Source organism: Sciurus carolinensis, chromosome 1, assembly GCF_902686445.1.
Source record: "Sciurus carolinensis chromosome 1, mSciCar1.2, whole genome shotgun sequence".
NCBI lineage: Eukaryota > Metazoa > Chordata > Mammalia > Rodentia > Sciuridae > Sciurus > Sciurus carolinensis.
In genome coordinates, this window is record NC_062213.1 from 186916016 (window position 1) to 186943440 (window position 27425).

General features: G+C 55.6%; 1 protein-coding gene across 2 annotated transcripts in view; it reads left to right on the forward strand.

Annotated features, from left to right (window-relative positions):
- Nkain1 (sodium/potassium transporting ATPase interacting 1) overlaps positions 1-27347 on the forward strand; it is a 42092-nt gene extending 14745 nt beyond the window's left edge. Inside the window, exons 2-7 of one of the 2 annotated variants that reach the window (XR_007105514.1) lie at positions 21090-21227; positions 22471-22551; positions 23738-23935; positions 24515-24611; positions 24745-24805; positions 25301-25380. Coding sequence is in view for 1 of the 2 variants with exons in the window: in XM_047529537.1 (XP_047385493.1) it covers positions 21090-21227; positions 22471-22551; positions 23738-23935; positions 24745-24805; positions 25301-25382; positions 25522-25531 (570 nt within the window). In the remaining variant the exon portion in view is untranslated. Of the gene's footprint in view, positions 1-21089; positions 21228-22470; positions 22552-23737; positions 23936-24514; positions 24612-24744; positions 24806-25300; positions 25383-25521 lie in introns of those variants that run through there. The other variant, XM_047529537.1, reaches the window with a different exon arrangement.
- Positions 27348-27425: the final 78 nt, after the last annotated feature.

Consider the following 27425-nt stretch of genomic DNA (forward strand, 5'->3'; position numbering starts at 1 on the left):
AGTCCACACACTCGGTGGGAGAGCACAGGAAAAGCGCTCAGCACAGTGCCTGGCACTAGGTGAGGCTTAGAAAACGGTAGCTGCTGTCCCACCCATATGGGTAAGCACCAGCCCCTGAGCCGGCAGGGTGCCTGACACCCACAGCCACCGCGGTCTGCTGAATGGGGTCCTCCTGGCACAGAATCCTGGAAGGAGGGAGGGTCCCTGAGCACCCCTCCAACCTGTTTTGTACTCAGAGGCTCCGGGAAGCAGGGGGCCCTGGGGTCCAATCCCTGCCTCCTTTCTTCACTGCTCCAGGAGAGAGCAGGGAGCCTGGCCATCGGGGCCCTTCAAGGACTATTCTAGGAAGTGGGTTGATGCCACTTGAAGGCTGGAGATTGTGTGTGTGATTCCAGACAAAAGTACCCGGAACAAAAATACGCTCCTCGTGGATGGAAGCTATTGGCTCCGCCCCGCACTCAGCTCTGGGCATCTGCGGTTGAGAGTCTGCGGCCAGCCTTCCCAGGGTCTCAGGGTTTGGGGGCAGGGGCCCACAGTTCAGGAGGTGCGGTGCACTCCCAGGAGAGGGGGCTCAACCCCCATTGGCACCCTGTGACCTCAGGAAGGGCCTCTGGAAGAGGGACTGCTGGCTCTCCTGGCCGACTGTGAGTCTGGGGACCCTTGAGCGGGAGGACTTGGTGCAGTCCACATGGGCTGGGCTGTAGCTCAGTGGAGGAGCCCGTGCCTAGCGAGCCCAGGGCCCTGCGTTCCGTCCCCAGACCCCCAAGACAGTTCCTCACGGTCAGGGAAGTCACTGCGTGCTTGTTTCCCCACACGCGAAGCCTGGCTTCCCACGAGAATGGAATGGTTCGGGCCTCCCTGCCCAACAGCCACTCGGCCTGCAGTGAGCGTTAGCTGACGCTGCCTCTTCCTGTCCCTCCGGGGATGAGATGAAGTGCCACCTGTAAGGAAAGAGCACTGGTCAGCACGGCCACATGCAGGTCCTGAGAACCCTGCCTCTGTCCCTCCTGCCCCACCCACAGCTCTTCCTCCAGCAGGTTCTGCCCCCTGGCCCAGGGCCAGGAGATGATGACAGAGGCTCCCCACTCCCGATCCTCTGCCCTCCCCTTAATCCTCCTGGCCTGCCGGGGATGGGATGGGAGGGAGAAGCCCGGGGAGTCTGCCCAGGGGCTGGGCACTGCAAAAAGCGGCCGTAGGTGTCTGGCGAAGCGCGTGGGCTTGGGGGTCCGGGCCCAGTTGGCTGCAGCTCTGCCTCCCTGAGGGCTTGGGTCAGGCTCTGCTCCACACAAGGATGGGGCCATGACCCCCGCATTTGCGGTTGTGAGTGCTAAAGGAGACGGTGCCTGCCAAGTGCCTGGCACAAAGTCAGTGCCCACAAATACCAGCCGTGGTCCGTGATGCTCATGCTCAAGTTCGGAGCTGTGCGTTTTGAAGGGACACGTTTGGGCCTAGTCCCTGGGGGTGTCCCTCCAGAGATGCCCTCTGCAGCCCTCCTCACAGTCCTTCCCACCGCCCTGTCTCACGAGCCCCAAGTGACCCGCCCCCAGGGCTCTACATGGGCCTGACGGGGACAGAGCACAACACCCCCAAAAGGTAGATTACCAGGGGGAAAGCAGGGGCCGGGACCCTCCCTCCTTCATTGATGGCTCCTGCCCTGTGCAGGAGGACACGGGGTTTGCAGGCCCTTCTGCTCCCTGAGCCTCAGTGTCCTCATCAGTCCCACGGGGCCGGTAATCCCACATCCCAGGCTGGCATGAATCACAATCCGAGCCCTAAAAGGCTGTCCAGATGTTGGTCGCTGCTGTGATTCTCCACTGGAAGGAGAAGCAGGGAAGCTGGGATCCCAGCCAAGGCTGGGACAATAAATGACAGGGGATCCCCCACCCTGCTGGGGGCGGGGCTTCCCTGCACCTTTGCCCACTGGCTCCAGACACCCACATTGTTGCTGGGCAGACTCCCCACCTGGCTCCCAGTGAGGAGGAGGAGGCAGAAGTGGCTGCCGTTGCCATAGCAGTGAAGCTGGTTTCCATCAGCACATCCTTCCTGGGAGCAGCGGGACAGGAGGGGCTGCAGAAGTCAGGGATGCGGATTTGTCCCCCACACCCCACGGTCCCCTCATGGGTCACATGAGCAGTGGCCTCAACCAGGAGGAATGACCTCCCATCTCCTGCTGGGTCCCCCACAGTAAGAGCCTGATACCTCCAGGGGGTGTCTGGCCCCAGGGATCTCGGAGGGCGTGGTGCCCTCCCCATCCGAGCCTGCTTTCCAGCTCAGCCTCCCACACTGCCAAGCAGGCCACTGGTGCGGTCGCCCTTCCTGCCCTTCCCTTGGTGCTTCTCCCTTGCACTCTCCATACTGTGCCCACATGGATCTTTACCGGCCCCTCTGCCTGCCCAGCTCCCTCCACCTCTCCACCAGTGAGTTCTCTGCCCCTGGTCTTCCTTCTGCCCTTCTGCCTGAGTCTTCCTCTCTCTCTCTCTTTTTATCTCCTGGCACTGGGGGTTGAACCCAAACACTCTCTGCCACTGAGCGATGTCCCCAGCCTATTTTGAGACAGAGTCTAACTAAGTTGTTGAGGTTGGCCTCTAGTTTGTGATCCTCCTGCCTCAGCCTCCCAAGGCTCTGGGGTTACATCTAGCCTTCCTTTCTTCCTTCTCCCTTCACTCCAAATCCCTTCCTCGGAGTGCCTCCCTTGACCACTCACCTGGTGGCTCTTCTTGGAGTCCTTCCTTCAGAGCACTTAGCACAAGAGTCAGTTTGCTCTGTAGGGTTGTGTGTGTGTGAATATCAACTGCCCCGAGGGCAAGAGCTGTGTCTGAGTGGTTTTTTTTGTTTTGTTTTCTTTTCTTTTCTTTTTCAAAAGTTGAAAGGTAACTCACATTTTATACATTTTCCATTTTAAAGTCTACAGTTGAAGGTGGAGATGCAGCTCCGTGGTAGAGTGCGTGCTCAGCCTGTGTGAGGCTCGGGGCTCTATCCCCAGCGCCCAAAGAAACAAACAACAAAATAAATAACGAGAGGAAGCAGACAGCTCATTTTTTTTTTAATACATTGACAAAGTTGTGCACTGTCACCACTAATTCCAGAGTAATTGTCTTCACACTTTAAAGAAACTCTGAACCTCTTAGCAGTCAATCCCCATTTCCCCTTGACGCCAGCCCCTGGCAACCACTAAGGTCTATGTAGACACACACGTGCACATGCATGCCCACGCACACACAACGCGCACGCGCACGCACACGCACCTGCAAGTGGGCATGTTGGGCCGCGTCCCGGTTCTCTGTTCAGTTGTTTGGGGAACTAGCCCGATTTCCACAGCAGGGAGACCTTTGCATTCCCAGCAACACCCGAGAGTTCTGGGCTCTCCACGCCCGCGAGCGCCCCACTCATTGCCTTTTGATCTCGTTTGCTTGTGTAACTTGCAGTGCTGGGGCTCAAACCCAGGCCGGGCGCATGCCTGCCGCGGGGTCCCCGGGCCCCCAGCTCTTTTTGGCGATAGCCATCCTGACGGCTTCAATTTGCATTCCCCTAATCCCTAATGATTTTGAGCATATGTTCACGGGCTTATTAGCCGCTGTATCGCTTTGAAGAAATTTCTATTCAAATCCTTTGCTCATTTCTAAAAATGTGGTTGTTTATCTTTTTAATGATGAATAGTAAGTTCTTGATGTATTCTGGATTCTGCACCCTTGCCAGATACCTGATTTGCAAATGTTTCCCGTGTTGTAGGTTGGCCCACACTCCCTCCCTCTCTCCCCTCCCTCCCGTTTTCCTTTGGTGTGAGGAACCAACCCCCTGCCTCCATTTTAATGGATATTGTGTGTGCCCTGCACTAGTCGTTTTTCTTTCTTTTGTGTGTGTGTGTGTGTAGCTGGGAATTGAGCCCCGGGCCTTGTGCGTGTGAGGCAAGTACTTACCATCTGAGCTACAGCCCAGCCCTCAAGTCACTTTCTCGATTGTGTCATCTGATGTACAAACCGCATCATGGTGTCCCGTCTATCAAGCTGTTCTTTGGCTACTTACGCTTTTGGGATCATAAACGAGGAGAGTGTTATTTAATCCAAGATCCTGTAAATTCAAACCTGCATTTCTTCTAAGGGTTTAGTAGTTTGGGCCCTTTCCTTTGGTTTTCGAGAAATTTTAAATGAATTTTTGCGGATGGCGTGAGGTAGGGGTCTGACTTTGCCCTTTTGTGTGTGGGCGCCCTTTGCCCTGGCACCATCTGTTGTAAAAGCTGCTCTCTCCGTTGAACTGTCTTAGCACCCTTGGTGACAATCAGGTGACCCTAAGTATGTGGTTCTCTTTGGGGATCGTTCTCTTCCATTTATCTCTATGTCTGTCTGTCCTTAGCCTGCGCTACACTGTCTTGATTACTGTGACTTTGTCTTAGGTTTTGAAACCAGGAAGTGTGAGTCCTCCAGTTTTGTTCTTTTTTAACATTTTTTGGCTCCTTGGACTCCCTTACATTTCCTTATACATTTTAAGACCATCTTATCCATTTCTTCAAAAAGGTAGTTAGAATTTTAATAGCGATTGCATTGAACCTGTCCATCAATTTAGAAAATATTGCCATCTTAAATATCATATGTATATTACATATATATATATATTTTTTTAACTGTGGATTAAACTACACCCCCACACTTCTTAAAAAATTTAAATTTTGAGACCGGGTCTCATTAAATTGCTGAGATTGGCCTCAAACTTGTGATCCTCCAGCCTCTCAGCCTCCCAAGTCACTAGGATTACAGGGTGTCCCACTGCACCAGGCCCATCTAAACAATTTTAAGTTTTCCCAGTCTATGAACACTGGATATCTTTGTATCTATTTAAGTCTTCAATTTCTTTCAATGGCGGGTTGTGATTTTCAGCTTACAAGTCTTGTACCTTCTTGGTAAAAATCTGTTCTGAGGGTTTTCTTCTTTTTGATGCTATTGTAAATGAAATTGTTTTCTTGATTTCATTTTAACTTGGTCATTGCTAGTGTATAAAAATGCAACCGATTTTTGTACAGCGATCTTGGATTCTGCAGCCCTGAATTCTGATCTTTCTGCGTCTGAGATCACAACTGCGGACAGATTTACTTTTCCTTTCCAACCTGGGTGCCCTCGAGTTCCTGTTCCAGCCTAACCGGGCACTCTGAGACGTCGGTGAACGGTTGCGATGGGTGCGGACATCTTTGTCTTGTTCCCGACCTGCAGGGGAACTGTTCAGTCTCTTCGCATAAGGATGAGGTCAGCTGTGGGTTCTTTGTGGATGTGCTTGACCAGCGTGAGGACGTTCCTGTCCTGTGCAGGGGCTACATCTGTGTTTGCTTCTGTCCCCGCCTGAGCTTCACTGCCCAGTGCTGTGGCTCTTATTCAATAAGTATTTATGGGTTGAGCCAATGAGGTGAGAATAGCCAGGCGAGGTGGTTCACGCCTATAATCCCAGTGGCTCAAGAGGCTGAGGCAGGAGGATGGAGAGTTCAAAGCCAGCCTCAGCAATGCAAGGCACTAAGCAACTCAGTGAGACCCTGTCTCTAAATAAAATACAAAATGGGGCTGGGGATGTGGCTCAGTAGTCGAGCGCCCCTGAGTTCAATCCCTGGTACCCCCCAAAAAAAACTGAGGTGAGAATGAAGAGCACTCATCGTGCCTGACAGAGCCCAGGCATCCCAGGACCTTCCCTGCAATGACTGTAGCTGACCTTGGGCCTGACCTCGGGCGTGGACCTTCCTCATCACACTCACCTGCGGACTTGGTTTTGTTTTGTTTTGTACTGGGACGTGAATCCAGGGGTGCTCTACCACAGAGCTATAGCCCCAGCCCTTTTTATTTTGAGACAGGGTCCTTGCTAAGTTACCAAGGCTGGCCTTGAACTTGTGATCCTTTGGCCTCAGCCTCCTTCCTGAGTTGCTGGGATTACAGGCGTGCGCCTAACAAGACTTAGCTCTATTGTAAATGACTCCCCATTTTAGATGAGGAAGGCGCTTATCTATGCTGTGTGACCCATGGATAAGGTCTAGCTTCTCAGTTTCAGTTCTTGTACCTGCCAGTGGATTGAGACTGAGTGCATCAGGAGGCTGAAGCAGGAGGATCGCCAGTTCAAGGCCAGCCTCAGCAACGTAGTGAAACCCTAAGCAACTTAACAAGACCCTGTGTCAAAATAAAATAAAACGGGCTGGAGCCTGTGTGAGGCCCTGCGGCATACCTAGCACAAAAATGAGTAAATAAACAAGACGAGTGCCGGATGCATATTTTTTATGTAAGACAGCCTTCCAGGAGACTCGAGTCTTGCAGAGGCTCTCTGGATGTGCACCCTACTGTTGAGGAACTCAGACGGGAGGGGTGGAGCCTCTTGGCCCAGTGGGGCAGACTTCCCATCCAAGAGGAGGGGGTCTCTCCTGTGAGGGGAGGACTTAATGGTTCCCAGGATGTCACTTATCACATTGGGCCCACCCGCTCCCACCTAGAAGGCACCAAGAACAGGGTCAAGCATTCCCATTGTATAGATGAGAAAACTGAGGCCCTGGACAGTCAGGTGTGATTTGCCAACATCTCAACATCCTAAGTCTTAAAGTGGGACAGCAGGTCGAAGACCAATGCCTGAGTCCCTGAAAGTCAGGGGCTTTTGCGCCGAGTCCTCTCCCGTGGTGGGGGTCAGAGCTGCAGGTGAGGGCTGAGCACTCGAGGGCGGGTCACCTGCAGGCAGCTCTGGGGGGAGCCGCGCAGTTCTGCTGGGGGGGTCTGAAGGTGCACCTTGGGCTGCCTGTGGGTCCCAGGAGCTCTGGGGTCTGTGCTGACCCCACCCCAGGGGTGCTGAGGACGCAGGCCACCCTGCTCCAGGAGTCCAAGAAGGGACCGTCCATGTTTTATCTCTTAGCAAGGAGGGAGGTCTGTAGGAGGACAAGGGAAAGCTTTGCAGAAGGACGCAGGACAGGAAGACTTGGGCGGGTGACCAGAGCAGATCCCAGATCCAGTCTGCAGAGGTGGGTGGAGGAGGAGGGACCTGGGCAGAGGAGAGGAAAGAGCAGCAGCTGGGCCAGGTGTCTGCTTGCATCCCTTAAGGTCACAGCCTGTCCCAGGGGCAGGTGCTATTCTCTTCCTTTTTCTAGGTGAGGAGATGAGGCTCGGAGTTTGAATGTCCACCAGGGCCACACAGCTGGTAACTGACGGAGCCCGGATTTGAACAAAACACATCTCAGCCACCATGGGTGGCGCGGGCGGATCCCTTGGGACAGTCCCCTGCTTCAGCAGTGCTGGAGTTGGCCATGTGTGATGCTTGGAGGGCCGGGAGCCACCTGTGGACCAGAAGAGCTAACAGGGTGACGTGGGGTGGCAGACAGGCTTTGGCGCCTGCGGGTCAGCATTCGAATCCTGTCTCTGCCTCTTACTTGCTGGGTGACCTGGGGCTCCTTACTTTACCTGCCTGGGCCTCAGTTTCCACTTACATAAAGTGACAGTGACACCCTCCAGGAGTTGAGCACAGTAAACAAACTGCACGTTAGGCAGCGCACTGGCGGGCTCGGTCCTCCCCACCCCAGAGTGGGCTGTGTCCGCTTCCATCTCTGGGCTCTTCTCTGGGCTGGTGTGAATTGATTCTTGAAGTCAGTTGTCTGCAGCCAGCATAGGCCAGACACAGGCCAGTCAGGTCCACAGAGCGGAGTGCCTGGTGGGGGCAGGTGCCACCTGGCCTCAAAATGCCCCTGCACGTCAGGACAACCTGTGGTCCTATTTTCAAAGCATAAGTTCTCTGAGCCCAAAGTCTGCTTTATGGGGCACCATAGTCAGAGCTGACCCTTGCCTGGCTATGAGCCAAGCAGTGTTGTGAGCATTTTGTGCATACTCCCTCATTAAACCTCACAACAACCCCATGTAGGGGACATTATCATCACCCCCATTTTAAAGATGGAAAAATTAAAGAACAGAGAGGTTCGGTGACTTGCTGCAGGGCACACAGCTACATGTCAAAGGTAGGATTCCAACTCAGATGGTCTAACTCCTTTTTTCCCCCTGAAACCAGGACCTTGCTCATGCTAGACAAGCACTCTACCACTGAGCTACATCCCTGGCCCTCTTTATCCTATTTTAAGAAAGATTCTCACTAAGTTACCCAGGCTAGCCTCAAACTTGTGATCCTCCCATCTCAGACTCCCAAAGGGCTGGGGTCACAGGTGTGCTCCCCCATGTCCAGCTAGGCCACACTTTGCTACCTGTGCAGCTTCTTGGGGAATAAGCAGCAAGTGCCTGCTCTTGGTGTGAAGTGGCACATGCCTGTGATCCCTCAGCTTGGAGGCTGAGGCAGGAGGATCCCATGTTCAAGGCCAGTTTCAGCAATTTAGCAAGACCCTGTCTCAAAAGGGGCTGAGGGTGTGGCTCAGTGGTAAAGCACCCCTGAGTTCAATCCCTGATGCCAAAAAATAAATAGTAAATAAACAAATAAAAATATGAAACCAAGGATTTAACAATGGTCTTAATAATGTGGGCATGGCATGTTTCTGACTTCTTGGTGGAGAAAACAGCACATAATCACTATTTTTTTTTGGCAGTGAGAACTTAAGATCCTGAGATGGAAAGTGGCTTGTTCGATCCATAATAATTCATTGAATATCTATTACATGCAAAGTCTTTTGTTTACCTTACTTCATTGACTCCTCATGGAGAGCTGGGAAAGTAGATATTATTCCCATTTTACAGATGAGGAAACTGAGGCTCCCAATGAGACTGCTGGGCTCCCGGGCTAGGTCCCACGTTGGGCAGGATTGACTCCTGGTTGTTCTGGTTCTGGCCCCGTCCCCATTCCTCTAGGCACCCCTGAAACTCCGAACACCACCGTTGTAATTAATTCTCTGCCTAAGTGTCCGCTCCATTAAGGTGCTTTCTGCTGCGAGTTTTTGGCTTAATTATATGGTGGTGCTCGATGTGCTTAGTCGGGAATCTGATTAATCACCATTTTCTTTGTCCAAATGTTCAATCGTCTGCAGCCTGCTCTCCTGGGAGCGCCGTGCTCGCGCGGAGTGTTCCCCGCCTGCCTCGTCTCCCCTCCGCTCCTGCGCCCAGCGCTGCTCTTGGGAGGCGCCCCTCCAGGCCTCAGCTGCCCACTCCAGCGCCTGCCAGCGCCCTGCTTCTGGGGGATGAGACCGGGGTGACTTCAGCAGTCTGCACAGGGGGACGTGGGAGGTAGAGAGGGCATCGCCAAGAAGATGGGCGTCCTGGGAGAGTGGGACCCAGGCCTGCAGAAGGCCTCTGGGCCCCATCCTCAGCTCGCCAAGGAAAGCTCAGCCTCTCCACCTCCTCCACGCCTCGGTCCAGCCCCATTCCTTTTTAGAAGTTTTTTAGGCAGAGTCTTGCTAACTTGCCTAGTTTGGCCTGGAATTTATGATCATCCTGCCTCAGCCTCCCGAGTAGCTGGGATTCCAGGTGTGTGCCACTACGTCCAGCTTTAGTGTCTTCTTTTAATACCTTTATTTTATTTTCTTATAAAATTGTTACTCTTCATCAGGTGCCATGGTGCAAGCCTGTAATCCCAGCAGCTTGGGAGGCTGGGGCAGGAGGATCGGAAGTTCAAGGCCAGCCTCAGCAACTTAGTGAGGCCCTAAACAACTTATCGAGCCCTGTCTCTAAATAAAATACAAAAAAAGGGTGGGGATGTGACTCAGTGGATAAACACCCCTGGTACCAAAAATAAATAAATAAATAAATAAATAAATAAATAAATAAAAGTATAACTCTATAAGGTGAAAACCTTACAGAAATATACCGAGTTGAATCTCAAAGACCTCTGTCATCTTACTCCCCAGAGTTAACAGGTGAACAGTTGGATTTATTCTGCCTTCCTTCCTTCCCCAGCCCTCACTCTCTTTTTCTCTCTGCCCGGTCCTGTCCCTCTGGTGGCTCTACAGCCTGCCCATCCACCCCCATGTGGTGCACAGGTACCATAATTTGCCATGTTCCCGACCGAGGGACATGCAGAGTGTTTCCAGTAATTTGAGGTCAAACCTAAACGTCACCTGCTCAGTAAAGCCTTCCTTGACCTCCTTGTGTTCCCAGCGTTTCTTCTCATTACTACCCTCATTTGAGTAAGAGTAGTTAACACGAATGGATCGCTTCCTATGGCAGGCACTTGGCATACATTAGCTCATTTAATTTCACAATTCCAGAAAGTGTGGAGTTGTTATCCCCATTTCACAGATAGGGAAACTGAGGCTCATGTGGAAGATAAACCCAGGTTTACATGCCAGTGGTGAGTAGCAGAACCCAGACCTGAACCCGAGCGGTCTGCCTGCAGAGCCCCCTGTGATCCACTACCCTAAACTACGTCTGGAGGTTGTTCAGAGCTTGGGGTGCTGGGGCCAGAGCCTAGGCAGGTGCACTCTGCTCCCTGGGGATGGACCGGCCCAAGGGCAAAGCCCATAGGCGGTATCATTTGACAAAAGGTCAAACATGCAAAACTGGCAGTTTGTAGCTTCTAGTCCACTTCCTGCCAGAACCAGAAATTAGGGAGGACCAGGGCCAGGTGGGAGGAGGTGGCAGAGTAAGCCCAGGTCCTGGGAGCTGGCTCTGCAGGCCCACAAGAGGGACCTGTCCCAAGGCAGAAAGCCAGGAGCCCCAGGGTGGAGACCAGAAGGGTGTGGCAAGGCCCAGGCTTGGGGATGAATCTCGGAGATCTCCCCAGCACCACTGTGAGCTACACATCCTTGTCACCTCTCTGAGTGACAGAGTCATGGCCTGCAGGCCCTTCTCTGCTGCCTGCCACTGTGGCCCCTGTGGATTTGCACCAGATGGTCAGCGAGGAAACAGGCCCAATGGGATGGGGACTCTCAAGTTTTGTTAGACTTCTCCCTAGTAGCGGTACTCTGGGCCACTTGGCCCAGGATTTATGTAAATTAATGTAAATGTATGTTAATTGGATCACTACCAGGCACTTCTAATGGGGCTGCCAGCTCAGAGGTGTAGACAGATCTGCCCAGAAGGGGCCTGCAGAGCCCCCCAGCTGGGCAGGGGTGGGAATGGGTCAATGGTCACCAGGATGAAGGGTGGGGTTGCCATGGAGACAGAGGCCAGGCCCCTGCCTCCTGACAGGACCATGACTGGCCAGATCAGCCATCTGAGTTGGTCCTGGGCCTCTCTGCAGCTCCAGGCTGGTCTCTGAGGGCTAATTATGTGGAAGGTAGTGACCAGCTGCTCCCTGGCCCCCAGGCCCAGCTGAGGCAGAGGGCTGGGCCACAGTGGGGGAGCTTGAGGACAAGACAGATGGCAGTCTGCGGCTCTGGGTTCAAGGACCTGTCCTGAGGAGGAGGGAGATTAGCTCTCCAGCAGGGAAGCAAGGACTAAGATTCCAAATGCCCGGGCATGCGCAGGAGCTGAAGCCAAGCCCAAGGAGCCCTGCGGTGGGGCAGGGGGAGGACGTGGCCCCCAATGCCCGCTGGAGTCTCAGCTCTTGCCTCTGCTGCCCCAGGTTCCTCACTTGCACCTGGGGCTGGGACTGAAAGGTGTGACAAGAGCATGGAGTTTAATACACAGGAGGCGTTGGGGCGCAGCTCAGTGGCAGAGCACCTGCCTGCATGCACGAGGCTCTGCGTTCAATTCCCAACGACGCAAAATATGGAAGTAAATAGGTGCTCATGAAATACAGTGAGATGGGCCCACTGAGAGAGGTCACAGTCTCTTGGGGGTGTTTGTCTGGTTTCTTTTTTTCTTTCTTTTTTTTTTTTTTTTGCGGTGCTGGGGATCGAACCCAGGGCTTTGGGCTTGCAAGGCAAGCACTCTACCAACTGAGCTATCTCCCCAGCCCCGTCTGGTTTCTTTTTCTCGGGGAAAGAGCGCCCCCCTTCTTGCTCATCTTCCTCTGTCCCAGCTCTCTGACTGGGACACGTGTTACCCGTGTCAGCTGAGGGGGGAAATGGCAGGACCGTCATCCCCAAAGGAACAGTAGGTCTGTCTACTGTTTTCATGGCTGAGGTGCTCAGGGGGCCTTTTGTGGAGCGCATGTGACTAGATGTTCAGTGCCCAGAGCGCGTGGGGCTGGGGAGGACCGCTGCTCCCTGGCTGCCCTCAGGACGCGACGACTCAGGAGAGGCCCTTGATTCAGAGAAGCCGCCCCCACCTCCTCCTCCCCTGACCCCAGATCCTGGCTCTGCTGCATCCTGGCCGAGACTTCAGGAGACTTGAGTGACCGCTCCGTATGAGTCACCCCACCAGGGCTGCGGGCGAGGGTGCCCTTGGCATGGGGCATACATGGGTGCAGTCAGGCTGGAGGAGGCGGATGTGAGGACCCAGGCAGGACCCGGGGCTTGCAGAGCCAGCATCCAGGGAAAAGCGAGCCACCGGACCCGCCGCAGAGGTCACAGGGCTCCGAGGCCAGGCCCCACTGTGCAGATGAGGCCCAGAGGAGGAAAGGGCTGGCCGAGGCCACACAGCACCTTCACCTCAGAGGAGGAAGACGAGGTCCTCTGAGCCGCTCTGGGGCTCCTCACGCCACCTGAGGGCGAAGTCAACATTTGAGGATGTGTTCTGGTAACTTCCTTAAAGACGGCTCTGTCCTAAACCATTTCAGAAGCGCGGAGGTGTGCGTCCTTCCACCTGCCCGGAGACCCCTTCTCACCACCATCGTCCTGGCTCTCGATTCTGCGTCACTGTCACACACACGTGGTGACTTTGGGGGCTTTTGGTGTTTTACACAGTGGCGCGATATCCTTCCACCCTCCAGCCACGGCCTTGGCCCTTCCGGGGGCATCCAGGCCGGGACGGAGAGAAGCGGAAGCCGCGGGAGAAAGAGGGGCGCCGAGCAGAGCGGCCGGGTCCTCAGCCCCCAGAGCCCGGCGTCTGCCCCTGGGCCCGCCCTCTGAGGCCGGGGCCGCACCGGCTTGTTCGCAGCCACATGTCATGTACCCCGGCCAGGACCTGGCACAGAGCAGGTGCCCAAGATTGACGTCCTGTGTGGCCCATCCTCCCGCCCCTGCCAAAGACCACCGCCTCTGTGACTGTCCTTTGAGTCTGTTTCTTGTGCTCATATGGCCCTGAGCCCCGGTGGAGCGGGAGATGGGGGCAGCCCAGGGGCGGGAAGGCCTCCCCAGGGCCAGTGCTGCCCCTCCCTGCTGTCACTGTGCCCACGGCCCTGACAAGGGCTGGCCCCTCAGATCTCCAGGGCTCCTTCCAGCCGCTGCCGCAGCCCCCGCCCCACGCCGTCATTTCATGCATGAGGGGTTCAGTCGAGTTTAATTTTGTCAGCTGCCTCAGAAATCCACTGGGAAAGCGGGGGCTTGAGTCTGGGGGTGCAGCGGAGGCTGTTGCTGTGTGTTGAGCACCAACGGTGTGCCAGGCGGCAGCCCAACAGAGGGCTCTGAAATGTCTGCGGTGGGGAAACTGAGGCCCAGAGAGGAGGAATCTGCTGCTCAGATCCCACAGGGAGTCAGTGACAGGCGGGCCTAGAACTTGGGTCTGCTGGACCTTCCAGTGGGGCGGCTCACGCCTCAGCCAACTAAAGTCAGCAAAAGAGACAGAACCAGGCTGAGTCGAACCGTTCTCCAGAAACTTCAGGGACACCTCCCTCATCCTTCCCCAGACAGCCAGACTTGCATCTAAGGCCGACGGCGACATGTCTGGAATTTGGGCCAGGGAAGTTGTGGACTTGCAGAATTGGCTGGCAAGGACTTGGGCGCAAGAGGTTTCTGATGGGTTCCGTGGCCCTGAGCCCAGCCCTCTCCCTGCCCTCGGCCCTGGCCAGCTTCCTGGGGCTGGGGTGGATCCCATCTGTATTATTCATCCTCCGCCCCCCACCCCCAACCTGGAGTTGGGCTCCTGGGGTTGGCGTCTAGACAGACAAGAGCATCCTACTGAGAACAGAGGCAGCCCTGACTGGGGCTGAAGGTTCCCATGGCAACAGCATCCCCCTCCGCTGGCAACTACCCGATAAATAAATAATCAGGGATGGGGGTGGGGTGCTAAGGGCAGGGGGAGGGGCAGCAGGGGAGCTGGGGCTTCACTCTGGAGAGGAGAGGGACGTTCAGGCTTGAAGTAGGCCGAGGAGGAGTTGGTGTTGCCTAGTGAGAGAAGATGGATGGAGACAGTAGGTCATGTGAGGGACTTGGAAGATCAAGAGCCAGCCCTCGCTGACACCTGGACGCGGTTGAGACAGCGGGATGGAAGCCTGGACCTGAAGATGGGGTTTCCAGCTCATGCAGCTGGGCTCACCAGGGGACCCAAGCACTGGGTATGGACCAGGTTTGGGTATTATCACATCCATGAGGACCCACCTGGTGAGGAGCTGGGTTTCAAGGGGCTGGAGGCTGGCACGTGAGCAGACAGGTTCTGGAGCTTAGGTGGATGTGTGTGTCCTGGGATGCATGGCGCCCAAGAAGGGCCAGCTTGTGACCCTGAGGCCCTCTGATATATAAGGACCTGACCACATAGGAGAACGAGTCGCCCCAGAATCGGGAGTAGCTGGGCAGGGCAGGATCCGCCTAGAGTTTGGCACCTGTAGTGCATCGGGCACTATTGGAAATACCACAGTGGACCACACAAGCAGAAATTCCTGCCTTGGCGGATCTCACCATCTGGGCAGGAAAAGGACAGTCTATAAGATGGCACAGTGGCTGAGAAGTCCCACAGAAAAGCCAGGCATGGCGGGCGGTGCACACCTGCGACCCCGGCAGTTCAGGAGGTAGGAGGATTGCATGTTCGAGCCCAGCCTCAGCAACTCAGTAAGGCCTGGGGATGTAGCTTAGTGGTAAAGCACCCTGGGTTCAATTCCTAGTACCAAATAAATGAAAAATAAAAAGGACCGGGAATGTGGCTCAGTGGTACAGCACTTGCCTAGCATGTGTGAGCTCCTGGGTTCAATCCAGTGCCATGGAAAAATAAACGTGGCAGGAGGCAGGGACTTCAGAAAAAGAATATAATTATATAATGTTAAATAATACTGGCTCGACTCTCCTTACAACCCTATGAGTAAATCGTGCCCATTTTCTTGGCAAAGAAACTGAGGCACAGGTAGGTTAGTGGCTTGCCCAGAGTCGTATAATATTCAGTGACACCAGTGTTCAAACTCGGGCTCTGCTCCTAACCGTAGTTCATCCTGCCTCTGGGACAGAAGCCGGAGAAGAGTGTTTCCCACAGGAGGGGACATCTGGGGGCAAGAGAGATGAGAAAACTGAGCTCTGAAATGCATCTGCTGGACTCGGTGACCATGCAGGTTGCAGTGACCTCAGTGAGAGTGAGTTCCGAGTCTGAGCAGAAAGCCCGGCTGTAGTGTTCAGAGGAGGGACAGGCAGGACGCCAAGAGGAGGGCGGAGGGGGGCGAGGCCCAGCGGAGGGATGGCTCTTTTCTTTTCAGTGGGAGGAGCTTGAGTGGGTCCAGGAGCCAGTGGGAAGGATGTTGGGAGAGGGGACATTGAGTTTTGGGTGGTGTGGCTCCTGAGAGGGAGGAGCTGGAGCAGATGCAGGGACCAGCCTGGGCCGGTTACAGACAGAAGGGGAGACCAGGCCGCCAGAGAGGGTGCTGGAGGGGTTCCAGGAGGGCCGAGCACGCTGGAGGGTCTGAGACCGTGGCCAGGTAGTAGGATGTTATCGGGAACCCTCTGGAAGCCATTGAGTGTGGACCTGCGGTGGACCCTGAGTGACCTTCTGCAGCTTGCTGGGCTGCTGTACAGTCACTGGGGAATCTAGTCACTGGGTCTCTCCAGCTGTGGGCTCTTCTGGACAGGTGTGGTGGCCAGGCAGAGGAGGACGAGCTCTAGGCTGCAGGGATCACCACGTCCCGGCGGCACGAGAGGACCTGTCACCCTGCGTGGTGTTTGGAAGCCAGCCGAGAGGGGCTGCGAGATTGGAGCCGTTGGAGACGGCAGTTGCAGGTGACAACATGCTGAGATGGAAGTGGAGGGGAAGGCCATGGTGTGCTACGTTTTTTGTCACTGTGACCAAAATTCCAATAAGAACAACTTGGAGGAGGAAAAGTTTATTTTAGGCTCACAGTTTCAGAGGTCTCAGTCCATCGTCTCCGACTCCATCACCTTGGACCAGAGGTGAGGCAGAACAGAAGAGGGGGACAGGGGAGAGCCATGAGCTTCTGGCAGCCAGGAGAGAGATCAGGAAGAAGCCAGGGACAAAATATATAATCCCCGAGGGCACAGCCCCAGTGACCCACCTCCTCCGGCCATACCCCACCCACCCATGGTTACCACCCCCGAGTCCACTCGGATTCTTAATCCACCAAATGGATGAACCCACCGATCAGGTCAGAGTAGGCCTAATCAGGGGTGCGATCGCCTGCTGCGATCTCATCTTTCCTCCGGCTGCATTAACGAGGGAGTTGTGGGGGACACCTCATATCCACGCCATAAAGCAGGGGACGGAGTCTGAAAGACAGGCCAAGGGGCTGCATGGGGTGGTCCCGAGGTTGAAGTGGGCCAGAAGGAGGCAGGGGCTAACTCATTCTCAAAGAGGGCACAGAGCCAGGCATGGCGACCCATCCCAGCTACTCAGGAGGCTGACGCAGGAATATCCCAAGTTCAGGGCAACTTAGCAAGACCTGTCTCAAAATAAGAAGGGCCGAGGACATACCTCAATGGCAGAGCACCCTGGGTTCAATCCCCAGTACTAGAGGGAAAAAAGAGAGGAGCCCATGGCTGTCGAGACCAGCAGTGGACGAGGTGGACAAGGGAGAGGGCCACAGGATGACCTCAGAACACATCATCTCTACTGCAAGCAGCCTGGGGACCCCAGAGCATCGCACCCCACGTCCAGGCCTGAGGAATGTGGGAGGAGAGAAGAGGAGAAGTCTCCCTGGAAGGCCTCGCCTGGCTGCCATACACGAGAGGCTTCAGGGAGCCGCTAGGAAAGGGCGGTGAGGTCAGGGACAGGCAATCCAAGCCTCCTGGAGGTCAAGGGTGGACAACTGATGGGCAGGAGTAAGGGTCTTACCCTGTAGGTATGGCAGGGCTGCGAGGCCACAGGGACTTGTCCTTACCTGTCACTCTTGGACTCGTGTCCGGGGACTCATCTTCTGGGCTTGGGATCCTACATGTCTGTGGCGAGATTTGTATTTTAGAAAAGGCGCGGGGTGGGCTGGGGGTGCGGCTCATCAGGACAGCACTTGCCCAGCACGTGGAAGTTCCTTGGTGGCAGGGGTGGTGGCCCACTTTCCTCTGCATGGGTTGTCCTCTCCCCAAGGAGCTTAGCTCCTGGCCCCTTAGGAGAGATTCGAGAAGCCTTCGCGGCCTGGCTTGCATGCCGACCAGGTGAAAATATGCCCCCAAAGCTGGATTTTTCCTCGGTGCACGTGCGTTTGAATTCTTCGCAGAGGGCGAGGTAGCTTCTGCACCATTTCTCGCATCAAAGTAAGGAAGACACACGCAGCCGCCGGTGATTTACAGTCGTCACAACCTTCCAATTATTGTTTCTAAGCTGGTGCGACCAGATGGGGAAGACAGTCCTCCTGTTTTCTTCTTATCAGTGTTTGCTAATTAGCTGCATATCACTGCCACACAAGCAGAAGTTCTGGAATATTTGACATGGTTTTCTAAAAAAAAAAAAAAAACAGCTTTCAGGGCTGGGGCTTTCGCTCAGTGGTAGAGCCCTTGCCTAGCTGCACAAGGCCGGGGGTTCCATCCCCAGCACCGTAAATAATAAGAATAAAACTTTAGAACTGATATTCTTTATAAGTCACAAATTTCAATTTTAAAAAGGTCTATATGCATTTTTTCTTTCAGTATTGAATCCAGGGCTTTAGCCAGGCTAGGCAAGCGCCCTACCATTGAACTACATACACCTAGTCCTTCTTACCCAGACTGGCCTTGAACTTGTGATTCCCCCGCCCCAGCCCCCTCAGTAGCTGGGATTACAGGTGCGCGCCTCTGCGGCCGGCTTGATTTATCTCACTTGCCATTCTGGGGTCAAACCCCAGCTTTGCATATGCTGAGCTATACCCCTGCCAAAGACACCCTCGGGCATCTCCTGAGGCCTGCCAGGCCTCTCACTGCCCACTCTGGTTTGTACTGTGATTTCCTGTCCACCTCCTCTAGGACCGAGTTCCCAAAAACAGGGCTACTCCTCACTTTGGCTTTCCAGGGCCAGCCCAGGGCCTGCCAGAGACTAAACGTTCTGTGGCTGCCTCAGTGAAGAACCCGGATGGATGAGGGTGTGTGAGATGCCTGACGGACGGACGAGTGGGCTGTGGGGGAAGGAGCCCGGGGTGGCTGGCTGCGAGGGTGGAGGACGGCCGAGGCACTGTGGAGACAGAGAGCCAGCCCTGGGCCCCTGGGCCCTCAGAAAGGCCTTCCTCCCAAAGGAGATCAAGCTCCCCTTCAAAGACCAAGGAGGACTTAGATAAAGGAAAGGAAGTACAGGTGAGACTTCAACCATTTCTCAGCTGCTTGGAGGCAGGAGCTGACAGGAAATGAAGGATTGCACCAGATCCTGGTGGGCCTTTAGGGCCAAACTAAGAAGCTTAAACTGTTAAGACTGCTGTTCATTAGCCACCGTTTATCACTTCTAATTGTGTTAGTTCGTGTGATGTCTCTATATCCTCACTGCAACTTCTCAGGGGAGGGATTATCTTCTATATATAATTGAAGAAATAGTTTCAGAGAGGGAAAGTGACTTGCCCTGAGTCACACAGCAGAGGTGGAATTTGAACCAAGTTTGAGTGACTCCAGAGCTACTGCTGCTGCTTTCAAAACAAAACAAAACAAGCCAATGAGACACCGTGGTGCTCCTTCCATCCGTGAGGGCACAGGAACGGAGAGGGGTTTGGAGCAAGGGCCAGGGGTGGTCTCTCTCAAGGGGACATGTTTGGGCAGGATGTCTCCCCCGCTACACTGCAAGCAGGGGCAACTCTGTCATAGCTGCCTCCCTCGAGCTCTGGTGGGGACCTTCCTCCCTTGGACCAGATAGCTACTGAGTCAAAATATCAAGAGGGACACCAGATCATCAGCACTGCTCATGCAGCTGGAGTCAGGTGCAAGGGGAAGAACGGAAGTGGGAGGTGTGTTCCGGAGGAGGAGCAGCAGGGAGAGACTGTGGTCCAAGTCCGGGGAGGCTTTCCCCCGAGCTCGGCAGACCCTGAAATCAGGATGGATTATCTCATGCACCGAAGGCTGTGTGGGCGATGAGCCCAGGACCCAACAGGGGAGGCGACCTGCCCAAAGTCACCCAGCAGTCAGAGGCAGGCTTTCCACTGGAGCCCACACCTCCTGACTTCCAAGCCAGTGCCAACCAGGAAGGGCAGGATGTGGTGCCAAGATGGGACAGGTGGCACAGAGAGGCCTGTTCCGCTACCAACCTGCTGTGTAACCTTGGGCAATTCACTTCCCCTCTCTGAGCCTCATGTTCTCTTTCCTCAAAATGAGATCACAGCCCCAGCTCTGCCTGCCCGTCAAGGAGCACCCAGCAAGGGCCGAGCTCGGAAGGCTGCTCACACTCCGCGGAGCCCTGGGAGGGGAGTCACCCACAAGAAGCAGGCTGGTACTGGGCAGGGAAGTGCCAGGGCTGGTCCTGGCACCACTGGGCTCCGCTCGGCCCTTGCCCAAGCCTGCAGCTTCCTTGGTCTCTGCCCAAACTCCACCACCTGTGTGATGGTGACAGTTCCACCTCCTCCCGCTCCCTGGCAGAAAGAGTCACCTCAGTCAGAAGTACCAGAGGGAGAAGAGCCTCGGGCACTGATCTCGCTCCGTGATCTTCCTCCCGCTCTGTCTGACCCTTTGCCCTGGCTTCCTCCTCAGACGGGCCAACTTCCTGGGTGGCATAGATGGCCACCAACAGCTCCGAGCTGACACCATTCAGGTATCCTGGCTCTGTCCTGAGCGTCCCAGCAAATGCCCAGAGTGCTCCTCAGGGTCAGAGCGCCAGGGCGAGTGCCATCCTGAGCCCAGCATGGTGTCTGACTGTCTGGCAGGGCCTGAGGCACCTGCCTGCCTCAGAAATTAGAAATGGGGTCAGCCCTCCCCAGGCCACAGGGACAGCGTGGTGGGAGGTAACTCTCTAAACAGAGACATACTCTGTCACCTGAATAAGGGACGTTGGACAGGGTTGAACACAATAGTTATCCTTGGCACCTCTTTTCCTGAAGATTGTTCCTAAAAGATTGCGTGGGGGGCTGGGGCTATAGCTCAGCTGGTAGAGTGCTTGCCTTGCAAGCACAAGGCCCTGGGTTCAATCCCCAGCACCGCAAAAAAAAAAAAAAAGATTGCGTGGGATGGGGTAGAGGGGTTTGGAAGGGAGTGTTGATTGAGTCCTGTGTGTGTCAGTTAGCTTTTGCTGCATAACAAATCACTCCAAAGTGTCTTGCTTTGAAACGGTCATTTCGTTTCGCTCATGATTCTGTGGGCCCGTGGGGCAGTCCTGCTCTGGGCCTTGCATCTGAGCAGCTGGGGGGCTGCCTAGCAGGCAGGTGGCCTCGGCTGCCTCTCTCCCGTGTCTGATGGTTACTAGCTGTCAGCAGGTGGCTCTCATGCTCCAGCAGGTCAGCTCGGGCTCCTTCGCTAGGTGGCCTCTGTTACAGGCGACACAGGTCGGCAAGCTCGAGCAAGCCTTTCTCGAGCCTTCACTCGCGCCAGCTTGGCATTAGCGTGGGAGGAACTGCCAGAGGGCTCGGAAATAGGAAAAGGAAGAACGCGAGGTCAGTTTTGCAACCAATCTACTAGAATTCCCTGGGGAAGAGGAGTGAGAAAATCCCTCCTCTGTGGCCTGGGGACTCCACGGGCCAGGACAACATCCAACTGGCAGCAGACTCGGGCATTCATTTCCCTGGGCCCTCTAGGGCTGGGGTTCAGTCCTCTCCCTCACCTGCTGGGGAGGCAGCCTGGGTCCTGAACCCACCAGCCAGCCCAGGTGGGGCAGGGGCGGGAGCTCCAACCCCGATGGAGAGGCATCCTGGGCAGGGAGGCGGCTGTTCTGGCTCCTGCCTCCCTCCAGCCCACCCCGAAGTGCCGAAGTGCCGAGCAGGCTTTGGGACCTCACTCACTCCTACAGACTCGCCCCCACTTCCCAGCATCCCTCTGGTCTGGAGGAGCTGGGTGGCTCTGAGACCATCGCCATGGGAACTGGCACCGCCTGCCGCACAGGGTCAAGGAGGAATCCCTGACCTTCCCTCTCAGCCGCTCTCTCCCACAGGTGGCTGCGCTGCAGCGGCAGATCTTCGACTTCCTGGGCTACCAGTGGGCTCCCATCCTGGCCAACTTCCTGCACATCATGGCAGTCATCCTGGGCATCTTCGGCACCGTGCAGTACCGCTCCCGGTACCTCATTCTGGTATGACTCGCCCAGCCCCTTCCCGAGCCTGGCCCCTGTCCTCACCCCTGCCCACCGGCCCTTCAACCCTGGGTCTCCAGATGGACTGGCATCGGCCTCAGCCCGGCTGAGGGGCTGAATATGCAGATCGCAAAGGCACTTGCTCAGTGACCAGGTTGATATTTTTTCTTAAAGGATTTTCCAGAGAAACAGTCCAAGCATAAGCAAGAGAATCCATTTAGCAAGTGCCTAGCACGCACCAGGCACACCGTGGGCCTGTGAGGCATGTCCTACCATCCCATTTTCCAGATGAGGAAGCTGAGGCCCAGAAAGGGCACAAACCTTCCTAAGGTCGCTCAGCTAGTAAGGCAGAGCTGGGATCAGAGCATCAGGTCTGGAGCCGAGGCTCCTGCCCCCTCACCACGCTGCCTCAGTAAGCCCTGGGGACAGGCACAGGAGGGATGGGCCTCAGGTTGAGCTTCTCAGAGTGGTGGGGCTTGGGTTTTGTCCTTGGCGACTGATGTTCCTCAAGGACTGGAAGTCAGAGGCTCCCTGCACTGAGCCCAGGGTCTGACTGAGTCCCCAGCACCCTCCCCACCTCCTCTTTCCAAGCCCTCTGTTGTCTCTGTTGGGCTCTCAAAGTCCTGCTTTCAGCGAGGCTCACCCAGGGACCCTGTGGATCCTCGGTGACCTCTTTCCACGGCTGTCTTGAGGGAAAAGGCTTTCCGTGAAATTGACCCTGTTGATACCTGCAGTGACGATGGCATGCAGTGTCTGTCACCAAGAGCCCACTCACTCTCTAGGACTTCTCCGCACCTCCCACAGGCCCAGCTCTCAGGAGCCAGGTAACAGGGCCTAACAAAGCTCTGTCACCTGACACGGGGACACTGCTCTCCAGTCTCAGGACAGCGCCAGGCCCCCAGGCAGTGCCAGGGTCCGCCAGGTGGCAGCCGCTGGGGTTGCAGGCAAAGGCCTTGCTCCCAGGCTGCCCTCTGCAGCAGCTCACAGCCCAGCCCCCTAGGACACTCTTCTCCCAGAAGTGGTCACATGTGAGATGTGGGGAAACTGAGGGGCCAGGGGGTCCCTGGGCCACCCCAAGGCTCGGGCCCTTCGTCAGTGCCTCCGTCCTCGCTCTGCAACCGCTCCTGACTGGCCCAGGGCCACAGATGCGGCTCCAGCAGATGCTCTCCCACCGGCTGGGGGAGAGCAGGGAGCTGCAGTGCTCGGTAGCCCTGCCCCCTGAACCCACCTCTGCTTTCCCCAGTATGCAGCCTGGCTGGTGCTCTGGGTTGGCTGGAACGCGTTCATCATCTGCTTCTACCTGGAAGTTGGACAGCTGTCCCAGGTAAGCCTCAGGCCTGGGCAGTGCCATTAGGCAGCGCCTGACCCTTCCATCCCTGTCCCCAGGTCTCCCAGTGTGCTACAGACCTAGAGCGTCAACTCTTCAAGACACTCCCTCCCTCTTCTACTCACTTAAATAGTCTGGATACCCCTTTTCCCCCTTTCTTCCCCCTTTTTTGTTTCCTTTGCATTTCTCTGAGATTAAACAGCAATCTGTGTGAAGATGGGCTGAGGGTCCCAGTTAGTCACAAGCTCAGTAAAAATCGACAGTACGGGCAGGCCCAGAAATTACTCTTAGGCCCTATAAATAGCAGTAGAGTATTCAGAGCAAGGGAGGTGAAAATTCCATGCACATTGTACTGTTTAGACAAAGATTTAGATCCAGGGCGGAGCAATGTTTTTCAGAAGGGAAACTGAGTAGTTTGTGTTTATTCAGGAAAAATTGAGCAGATCCTACCACATGGAGAACTACTAAAGAAAGTGGGGTTGTCTAACTTTAAGAAAAGCAAACCCGGAGAGACACTGTGTATTCTGAGATATGAAGGAGGCAAAATATGTGAATAAGAGCTTCAGCTTTGTGATTTGTCCAGCAGTGTCACTCTGGCTTGTCCTCTCTGAACTTCAGTTTCTTCCTCTAGTAAGTGGAGATAGTAGCAATCCCAACTTATGTGGTTGCTGAGAATGAAATGAGATCACAGATCTAAGTGGATCTTGACTTGGCTAAAGGAGCGCAGGAGTAATGAACCCGGGCTGCACCGCCTGGGTAAGGTCCAATCTTGGCCAGCCCCTTCTCTGAGTAACAAATGGGAAGACTAAGGATCAAAGAGTCGAGCGATTTGCCTGGGTCATACAACCAGGAGAACAGTGGAGGACCAGAGCAGCTGTGAAAGGGCCTGATTGAGGGTTTCACCAATGCCTGGGGGATTGGACCTTGCCACTGGTAATGTCCCTTGTGTTGTTCTGAAGTTCTGAGGCTCCTGAGGGGTCACACCAGCCCCTTTCCATGTTCTCTGGAAATGGGGCCAGCGTGGTCATCAAGTGCCACCTAGTGGCCAAATGTGGACTTGCAGGTGAGTCCTCCTCTGTTCCCTTACAAACCACACGAGAGGCTCTAGTCTCCTCCAGGTGAGAAGTGGAGCCTGGGAAGGATACCCCGGCCTACTCAGTCTCCCAGGCCCCTCTGCCCCCAGGACCGGGACTTCATCATGACCTTCAACACATCCCTGCACCGCTCCTGGTGGATGGAGAATGGGCCAGGCTGCCTGGTGACCCCTGTTCTGAACTCCCGCCTGGCCCTGGAGGACCACCATGTCATCTCTGTCACCGGATGCCTGCTTGACTACCCCTACATCGAAGCGCTCAGCAGTGCACTGCAGATCTTCCTGGCGGTGAGTCCTGCTGCCACCCCATATGTACTCCCAGAGGTACAGGCCTCCATCCCGGCCCCTCTCCTTACCCCAGTTAAGGGAGGACAAACCTGGTTCTCCCAGGCTACTTGTGCTTCTGCCTGGATCTGTTTCCATATCATGACACCCCTCTCTCCTGCTGCAATCCCCCTGCAGGGAACAGGTTCAATAAGTAGGATGAAGCATCAGACCATGAGTCCATCCTGGGTTTCAATACCTAATACACTCCCTGTTACCTTAGATAAGTCACTTGCCCTCTCCAAGCTTGTTTCCTTTATTCACAAAAGCGAATGACAATGCTGAGCATGGTGCCAGATATTTGTAATCCCAACAATGTGGGAGGCTGAGGCAGAAGGATTATAAATTGGAGGCCAGCCTCAGCCACTTAGTGAGATCCTGTCTCAAATTTTTAAAAAGGGTGGGGAGGTGTGCTGGGAATGTCACTCTCAGTGGTAAGGGCCAAATTCCCAGTACCAAAAAAGAAAAAGAAAAAAAAAAAAAAAAGACAAGCGCAACCTAATAGAGTTGCTACACAGTCACATAATCCTCTTTCCTCTTAAGCCATTAAGGCATTTCCCAGGTCTAACTGGGAAAACTGAGGCTCAAAGAGGTAATTACTTACCTGAAGTCGCCCTCCCAGAGTGAAGAATGGGATCAGGTATGTTTGACTTTTAAGTGTAGGCATTTAACTTGAACTTGTTGGCCTTGGAGCCCCCCTCGCAAGTTGGGGTGGGCTGGGGGTTCAAGGAAAAGCTTCCCTATCCCCCCTGATGTGTCTCCCCCTCCCCCAGCTGTTCGGCTTCGTGTTCGCCTGCTACGTGAGCAAAGTGTTCCTGGAGGAGGAGGACAGCTGTGAGTAAGGCGCCCCAGGGAGGTGGGGAAGCCTGGCGGGCGCAGCGCCGCGCCTTTCAGCACCCTGGACAGGGGCCCGGAACCGGACTTGGTGCGGGGAGCCAGGGTCAGCCAGGTTCCCCCTTCAGAGGCGGAGAAGAGCCGGCAGGGTGGATAGGGGTCTGTACAGCCAGCCCATCCAGGTGCCCGATCCGGGTCCCGACCCCGCCCTTTCCCAGTCTGGCCCCAACCCCATAGGAGGTATTGTCTCGCCTCCAGGAGCCTTCTCTCTGCGACCGCGCCTCCCAGGCGCTCCAGGCGCGGGGGCCTGACCCCTGCTGGGTCGGCTCCCTTCCCTCGGGTTCTGGCCGCACGGCCCCGCCCCCAGTTCAAGTTCTGGGTCAGGCCCTCCTCGGCCCCACCGTCCTGCTCTCCAGCCGGGCTTCCTGGGGCCGGGGGATGGTGCCCTCCTTTCAGGACGCAGCCTCTCCTAACGTGTCCGTTCCCCTCCTGCAGTTGACTTCATCGGTGGCTTTGACTCCTACGGATACCAGGCGCCGCAGAAGACGTCGCATTTACAACTGCAGCCTCTGTACACGTGGGTCCTGGCTCTGGGCTGGGTGGGGTACAGGGACAGGGACGTCAGTGGCGGGAAAAGAAAGGGACGGAAGAGCGGGGAGGGCAGCGGTTCTTCCCGCCCCATACGTACTCTCCTAACCCGCCTTTGTTTCCTGCAGGTCGGGGTAGCTTCCGCCCTGCGCCCACCCCGGCGCCGCGCCCTTAGCTGCTGGACTGACCCCGGCGGCCGCGATGGACAGGCGCGCCCCCTGGCGGCTCGCGAACCTACTGCAGCCTGCGCGGCCCCGCCTGGATCTGCAGCCAGAAGAGTGGACTCGGACTTGGCCCTTCAGCCCCAACTTACGGGGTGGGGCTGGGAGGGGCGGGGCGGGGGAGGGGGGTCGCGGGGTTTGTATTTTTTTTATCTCAGCCTTGGAGTGCGCCGGGGCCTTCCTCCCTTCTCCAACCTCTCCCTTTCACCCTTCACCTGGCATCTTGCCCCTTGTCCGGAGAGAAACAGCAGGACACAGACCCGCCCCATCTCACCACACGTTCACCAGCCCTGGGGAAAGCTACCGGGAACTAGGAGCAGGAGTCCTGGGTTCCAGTCGTAGCTTGGTCACTGACACCTTGTGTGACATCTAGCAAAGCCCTTTCTCTCTCTGGGTCTCAGTTTTTTCACCTCCAGTGATTAAAACGATCCTTAGCAGATGGTCTCTTCTTTCTCATTTGGCTCAATCCCCTGGACTAGGCTGGGTTTATAATTTCCATTTCGCAGACATGCTAACCAAGGCCCAGAGATGTGAAGCGGTTTGCTTGAGGCCACACAGCTAGGTTTTTGGTGGAGCCAGGCCTTGAACATAGTGTACTTACTCTAGTTTCTGATTCCAAAACCCAGTGTCTGGTCTGGATTCTGTTTCCAAGCCTGCCCCCCGGCTCAGATACTTCACCACACACACATCTCCACTACTTGCCAGCGCCTCTCTTAAAGCAATATACCCATGTGTTCTCTTGGTGGGAACCTGAAGGACAGAGCCCAAGCCCTGAATTCAACCTGACCTCCAGGGAAAGCTTCCTAGACTCACCATCTGCAGACCCTTGGCAAACCTTTGAAGCTCTCTCCTCCAGGAAAGTGGGGTGCAACTCCCTTCCAGGTCACTCAGGCCAGGTCTGCTGCCCCCATGAGCCCAATCCCCACCTGTCCCTGATGGCTAGCTCCATTCACCTCACCACTTAGAAGATCTGTGGTTCCAGAGGGAGAGGATGGGTCAGTGCTGCCCAGACAGTAGTGTTTACAGACCGCGGGCAACCCCTAAAAAGCCCAGAAGGCGCTCCGAAGGGGCAGAATGGGAGCGTGACTAATGGGGGGTGGGTCAGGAGGACCAGCACCCACCCCTTCTGGGACAAGTACGAGCAGAGGCAGGAGCTTTTCTTTCCCACCTCCCTCCACACATGCCCCTGTGCACTGGCTGTGAGTTCACAGAAAAGAGGATCAGGCTGTTCATCTATGAGATGGAAGCAGACCTGGGCAGGAGGGAGGCCGGGGGACTTGGAGGGAAGCCCAGACGGTGGGGGTGACTTGCACACACCTGAGCCTGTCCATAGTGCCCACTCCCCTCCTTGATCTCACTGGGGGGGTGCCCCTGCCCCCCTAGCCCAGCTGCAGTGATGCACCAAGCACCAACCCCAGCAGTAACTGGCTACCATAGACACCGAGGTCCCAGATGGCCAGCCTCGTCAACTAGGGGTACAGCTCAAGAGAGGGACAGTTCCCTTCAACTGAGCTGTTCCCCTGCCAGCGGGTCAGTCCCGCCTGCAGCCCTCACTCCCCGCATCCCTAGGCCTCTGACGGGTCTAGCCACTGGTGCTTTGAAGCCTTTGTTTTTATAAGCTGGTTTTTGCAAGGGGACCAGTTTCTCTCCTCATTGGGACCTTGCAAGGCCAGGAGGGCTCCCCTGGTTTCTGTGCAGGTGGGTTAATTAAAGATGGTGTTTTCTTCTCTGTTTTCCTGTCCTGCCCTCTGGGTCAGAAAGACCTCCTAAGGGAAATGTCCCCCTGTGAGAGCCAGCAAGGCTGAAGGCCA